The sequence below is a fragment of the Lampris incognitus genome, chromosome 2 (genome assembly GCF_029633865.1).
Source record: "Lampris incognitus isolate fLamInc1 chromosome 2, fLamInc1.hap2, whole genome shotgun sequence".
Taxonomy (NCBI): Eukaryota; Metazoa; Chordata; class Actinopteri; order Lampriformes; family Lampridae; genus Lampris; species Lampris incognitus.
In genome coordinates, this window is record NC_079212.1 from 5,246,496 (window position 1) to 5,253,385 (window position 6,890).

The 6,890-nt window shown below is 49.2% G+C and overlaps 1 protein-coding gene across 1 annotated transcript in view; it reads left to right on the top strand.

The window, feature by feature from the left end:
- Positions 1 to 6,672, top strand: part of plp2b (proteolipid protein 2b) — a 16,716-nt gene extending 10,044 nt beyond the window's left edge. The window contains exons 2-5 of the mRNA XM_056274108.1: positions 3,454 to 3,609; positions 3,753 to 3,851; positions 4,245 to 4,341; positions 6,460 to 6,672. Of these exons, the coding sequence (XP_056130083.1) occupies positions 3,454 to 3,609; positions 3,753 to 3,851; positions 4,245 to 4,341; positions 6,460 to 6,473 (366 nt within the window). The 3' untranslated portion in view covers positions 6,474 to 6,672. The remainder of the gene's footprint in view (positions 1 to 3,453; positions 3,610 to 3,752; positions 3,852 to 4,244; positions 4,342 to 6,459) is intronic.
- The last annotated feature ends 218 nt before the right edge of the window (positions 6,673 to 6,890 follow it).

Consider the following 6,890-nt stretch of genomic DNA (forward strand, 5'->3'; position numbering starts at 1 on the left):
CCGAAGCCGCCCCGTACAAACAGAACAGCGCCACTGCTGAGGCGTGACATCAAGGCGTCAACATCTTCTGACCCCTCTTTTCTTTTTTTCTCTCGCTCTTGTGAATGGCTCTTGTGTTGGCGGGGTGTTTCTCTGCAGCCGGCTGCCCCTCAGAGCAGCCGGCTGACACCCGAATAGAGCCTCTTTGTTCGGGGGGGGCTCAGAGTCGGTCTGTGCCGGGCTCCGGAAAGAACGCACGAACCGCCGGACGCATCTGTGCATGTGTGTCAGGTTCGGGGGGCGGGGGGGGGAGGATCACGGTACATGTACACGTAAGGCCGCTGTGTCGTCGGTTACACCATGTGTGCTTCTTATAGACCACGTTGACTGACGAACGGTGCCTCCTTCCTTGTTAACCGAGAGTCGGTTACCGAGGGTGGGAGGCCTCGTTTGTCAGTCGACCGCCGAACTTGAGGATTCGGGTTTTTTAAAAAGCGCGTTGCTCCTTGCAACGACACATAACAACAGCATACGAAGTCTGCAGGTGTGGTGTAAAGACCCGCTAGTTCAGGAGTCGGTTCTGGAGCACGGTGGCCCGGTGGTCAGCGCCGTGGCCTCACAGCAAGAAGGTCCTGGGTTCAGACCCCCGGCCGTCCCGGGTCCTTTCTGTGTGGGGTTTGCATGTTCTCCCCGTGTCTGCGTGGGTTTCCTCCCACCATCAAAACAGACGTGCATGTTAGGGTTAATACTCCTGCCTGTGCCCCTGAGCAAGGCAATGGGAAGAAATAACTGGAGTTGGTCCCCGGGTGCTGCACGGCGGCTGCCCACTGCTCCTAGCTACACAACTAGGGTGGGTGAAATGCAGAGAGTAAATTTCATTTGGATGTAAACATGAGTATCACATTCAAGGCGTCGTCATCATCATCATCATCATCATCATCATCATCGTCAAATCAAGATTCAATATGAAACGTTTGTGATCATTTGTTTGTTACGAAAACGGGCCAAGTGTCTTTGTCCTTTCTGTCTTCCTGTTGAGGCTGTCCCTGGGAGGCCTCTGCGAGGTTGACGCAGATGGAAAATGGTGGCGCTTGAACGGCGGCCATGTACGTGCACGCCGCTCGAAGGCCGCCGCCCACACAACCTCCCAGCATCCACAATGGAGGGATTGACATCAGGCCGACTCTGGGTTTTGAGATGTGGGCTGTTTGAATGTATGATTCCTCCGCATTGGCAGCTTTTCAGTGGAACCGACTGAGGGGAATGCCCCCTTGCCCCCCCCCCCCACAGCATGGAACATTTAGTTTTTGATGGGGGGGGGGGCCCACCTTAAATCTACAACGTTATCAGTGTGATGACAGACTGACAGCCTAAACTGAATGCTATTTTTACATGCATTCCTGTCAAACACTGCTTTATATATTTATTTATCTATTTATTCCCTGCTGTGTATTTCTTTGCCAGTTCACTTTTGAAAAGGGTCTCACCCCGGTTTCACTCCGGTGTAAATGTTATTTTCCTACAGTAAAATAAAAATCACAAAGTTCTCTAGTAAGGTTTCCACTGAGCGTCTTACAGGGGAAACCGTCTTGTTTTGACACGACTTTAAAGCTGAGCTCAAGCGGAGCTTTTATTTATTTATTTATTTATTTATTTATTTATTTATCCACTCCCAAACCCTGTTTAGCATACGCTGAAACTCCGAGAGCTCTCTCGGGTTACTTGTGGCTACCCTGCACCCCGTTTTAACCGAGGCATTCACCCCCCACCTGCTAAATTCAGCCGGGGAGTGGAATGTAGAGACCGATTGTTAGCTTACCGGGCGAGCTAATGCAAGGCCAGTTTATTTGTGTGGCACATTTCATACACGGAGGCCTTTCACATCGCTTCACACAAGGCGTAGGGGGGGCACCGGGTGAGAAAAAGATGAACAAAAAGAAATGAAGAAGTGTAAAAAAGTTGAGGATTAAGAATAGCATCAAAGCGATAGTAGTGCGGTCCTAGATAAGCTGCAGAACTCAGGAGAACTTAGAAGTCTTTCGCCCAGCTTTAAAGGGCGGTTCGACTCGGGCCGAGTCTCGGACCTTCTGGAGGTTTGTTCCGGCTATGTGTGATATGAAAACTAGCCGCCGCCTCACCAGGGTTTGTTTTAAACTCTGGGAATACTTGGCAGACCGGTCTCGGATGACTCGAGAGACTTCTAGAGGGTTCATACGATAAAAGCGAGTCAGAGATGTATTTCGGTCCCAAACCACTGGGTGCAGCGGGGTTTTCGAGTCTGTGCTGTGACTCACTGGATGCCGCTGCAGAGAGTTGGACGGTCCCCAAAGGATTTCATAATATGCAGCAGGGATTTTTCTTTTCCCTCGAGGCTGTCCAATAACAACCATTATAAGGAACTAATGTTTCTAGGTTGCCTGACACCGACCTCAAAATTGCGATGCTATCTGGTCGTCTCGGGTTGTGGCAGTGGCCCAAATTAGTCACTGAAAGCACTCCACTTACATTTTGGCACATCACCACTGCATTGTGGACGCTATCTGGTCCTTTTGCCTTCTGTAGGGAGTCATACTCAGCCCAACATACATCCCATAGATAATGGACTATCATCTGTTTCTCATGTATACTATCTGTTACACCTGTTTCTCATGGATATTCATGCGCAACATTCTCTATACATTACTCTGTTAGTATATTAGTGCAATACTCTGTGTAAGTATATTAGTGCAGTACTCTGTATATACATGTAAGTTAATATCCTCAGTTTACTGTGCTTAATATGGTTTATCTGTACATAAGTGTTTGTTTATTTACAGCATTCCCAAATCCATGTATTCCCCCAAAAAAATGTTTTTTTGGATTTCCCCCCCTTTTTCTCCGCAATTGTACTTGGCCCCACTCCTCCGAGCTGTCCTGGTTGCTGCTCCACCCCCTCCGCCGACCCGGGGAGGGCTGCAGACTACCACATGCCTCCTCCGATACATGTGGAGTCGCCAGCCACTTCTTGTCACCTGACAGTGAGGAGTTTCACCAGGGGGATTTAGTGCATGGGAGGATCACGCTATTCCCCCCCTCCAGTTCCCCCACCCCCTCTGAACACACGCCCCCGACCGACCAGAGGAGGCGTTAGTGCAGCGACCAGGACACATACCCACATCTGGCTTCCCACCTGCAGACACGGCCAATTGTGTCTGTCGGGGCGCCCGACCAAGCCAGAGGCAACACGGGGATTCGAACTGGCGATCCCCGTGTTGATAGCCAATGGAATAGACCGCTACGCCACCCAGATGCCTCTTACCTTTATGAATACTTGCTGCCACTATTGTTGTGTGTCATGTTCATTGCATATTGTCTAATCTAGATCCCTGTGAGCCAAACTGAGACAAATTCCTTGTGTGAGGAAATGCACTTGGCCAACAAATCTGACCCCGGTTTCCCCCGTCTCGCCCCCCTCCTCGCTTCAACCCCTCTCAGGTCCTCAGTTTCATCGTCCTCATCTGCTACCTTGCGTCGCCGAAAGGAGGCTACTCTGCCGTGGCTATCTGTGAAATGGTCTTCGCCATAATTTTCTTCGGGGTCTTTTCGGCGGAGCTGGACAAGCAGTTCAGTGTGGTCAACTGGGTCTGGAGTGTGAGTACATTTGCTGCCTTACAGTATGACAACACATCCAGTACAAACACACACGCATTCATGAAAACATACACGTATGTGCACATAGTTGACCATTGCTGTGACACCACAGACAAGTATTTTGACTTCCTCTTTATCCGCAGGATCTTTTCCGTGCAGTTATCGGTGCCCTGCTCTACATCATCACGTCGCTGATCTGTGTGATTGATAGGAGCAGAGATGGCGCTATCATCACAGGCGGGGTCAGTTCAGCCTTTCGTGATTCAACTCTAATTCTGCATCACAACAAAACAAAAAAGATAATAATAGAAAACGGTAATACTCAAACTGCTGATGCAGAAGTTACATGCCTTGGATTTTGCAACCATCAACTGCTTACCATGAGTGTCTCCTTCAGTCGTGTTGTGGAAGCTCAATTCCGGGGGGTTATGCAGCCATATGTTTAGTGTAAACCCATGCCCCGGCAAAGGAAATGCTCTTAGCCACTGAGCGATACGGTCATCCTAGTTCATATTTCACCTTCCTTCCTCCCCGGTTTTAATCTGCTGCAGTCGAACGGACACATGGTACCAGAAGCAACAGCGTTCTTCGCTGCTTTTTTCTTTTTTTAACCACAGTTTCCTTTCTCCTCTCAGGTCTTCGGTTTGATTGCTGGTATCGTGTTTGCCTACGACACCTACACTATCTATCTGCAGATCAAGAGTACCAGGCATCACGCAGCAGCTGCCTCTGGTGAGAAGAAGAACCAGTTTGTATCTGCAGCTAACACACGTTCACCCTGCAGGCCCAAATGCTCAGTGCTATCTTGGTTTCTCTCACATCCGACTTTTTCATCTCACGGTTCACATTCATCTTCACATTCGTAGGTGGCACAGTGGTTAGCGCTGTTGTCTCGCAGCAAGAAGGTCCTGGGTTCGAGCCCCGGGGTAGTCCAACCTTGGGGGTCGCCCCGGGTTTTCCTCTGTGGGGAGTTTGCATGTGTCTGCGTGGGTTTCCTCTGGGTGGTCCGGTTTCCTCCCACAGTCCAAAGACATGTAGGTCAGGTGAATCGGCCGTACTAGATTGTCCCTAGGTGTGAATATGTGTTTGTGTGTGTGTGTGTGTGTGTGTGTGTGTTGGCCCTGTGATGGCCTGGCGGCCTGTCCAGGGTGTCTCCCCGCCTGCCGCCCAATAACTGCTGGGATAGGCTCCAGCATCCCTGCGACCCTGAGAGCAAGATAAGCGGTTTAGATAATGGATGGGTGGATGTTCTTTATTGAAAGGGACCATTATCTGATATCGGTGCAAAAGGTCCGGAGGTGTCCAGGTAGCATAGCGGTCTATTCCGTTGCTTATCAACACGGGGATCGTCGGTTCGAATCCCTGTGTTACCTCCGGCTTGGTCGGGCATCCCTACAGACACAATTGGCCGTGTCTGTGGGTGGGAAGCCAGATGTGGGTATGTGTCCTGGTCGCTGCACTAGCGCCTCCTCTGGTTGGTCGGGGGGGAATAGCATGATCCTCCCACACGCTACCTCCCCCTGGTGAAACTCCTCTGTCAGGTGAAAAGAAGCGGCTGGTGACTCCACATGTATGGGAGGAGGCATGATTGCGGTAGTCTGCAGCTCTCCCCGGATCGGCAGAGGGAGTGGAGCAGAGACCGGGACGGTTCGGAAAAATAGGGTAATTGGCCAAGTGCAGTTGGGCAGAAAAAGAGGAGGGAAAAAAAGGTCCTCCATCCTGAAACAACTTCTGCATCCATCCAAACAACAACAGCCACATGATCACATGATACCAACAGTTCTGCAGCATGTGGCTTAGAGCTCAGCTTGGATATACAAGTAGTTATCTCTCTGGACAGATTTGATCCCAGTTTGATCCCACCCAGCAGGGCTCCCACGCATCCTGGAAAACCTGGACAATTATAGATTAGTTTTCCAGTCATGTAAAGAAAAAAAAAAACCCTTGAAAATTATGAAATTGACCAGATGTATTGGAAATAGCACGAAGAGCATGTAAAATTGTCAAGCCGGGATATAAAGTTGTACTTTTACCCGCTGACATGACTTATTTTTAACATGCTCTTTAGCTGAGATGACGTTTTCATCCGTGTCGTTCCCTGCTGAGATGTCACGTCAGCGTGTGAAGTTCGGGCGGTGTTGTTCAGTCCGCTGGGATGCCGAGACTTCTGCTGATAGTTAATACTGAATAATATGCCAGCAACAGCTGTCCAAGCAGAAGTCCCGGAAAGGGTCCTTGAAAAGTCCTGGAAAAGGATTTCCTGAAAAGAGGGGAACCCTGAGTAGACAACCTCGTTGTCTTTACCCTGACTTCCATCATTACATCCGGTCAAGCCGCTGAGATATTCAGGAAGCCGGTTAATGCAGTGATGAGGGCAGTGAGCTGAGCCAGAAAGAGGGACTTACAATCCAAATGGGTTCATTTTATTTTGGGTTTGCCTTTTCACATCTGGGTCACGTTGCGGCAGATCAGATTCGAAACTAATCTAATAAAGTGGCCCAAATCAGAATTGAAAAGATATGATTCCATATGTTGTTTTTGTGTGTGTGTGTGTGTGTGTGTGTGTGTGTCCACAATGCTTTGTGTAAACAGTTTGATCTGTATCACGTTTAAGGAAAGAAATTGAATTACGTCAGATTTGAGGTGCAGTCTGAACAGAACCCATGATACTTTGTCCTCCAAAATGCATGTTTGTGTATATATATATATGTGTGTGTGTGTGTGTGTGTGTGTGTGTATTAACAACAGTAGTTTTGTACCACCCACGCACCCCGTATGGCAGTGTCGTACAGTCACAGTGCAGTGCAGGACATGTAACGTGTTTATCTCCCGTGCTTGTGCGGTCGACAGATGACAGAGTCTGAACACGCCGAAGACACCGACCACTTTGTCAAGCACCCGACGGAAGAACAAACAAGAGGACGTTCACACAGGACAGGAGACAGCGGTGACGGACGGGACCCGAGTGCGGACAACAAGGTGGATACGAAACTGAAGAGCTTACACATCAGCCGGTACTTTGGTCCAAATGGAGGGGAGGTTTTTTTTTTTGTTTTTGTTTTTTTGTTTGTTTTTTAGGTCCATGCCAAAGAAGAGGATGGATGACACAACCAACGAAGCAGAAAGAGGCGGGGGATTCAGTTTGTGCAAAATATGTGCTACATATGTCGGACAGCATTGTGCCACACACACACACACACACACACACACACACACACGAGGGATTCTCCTCAAAACAGATCAGCTCACTCAGAAGTTTGGGTCCATGTAAAAGGGAAGGT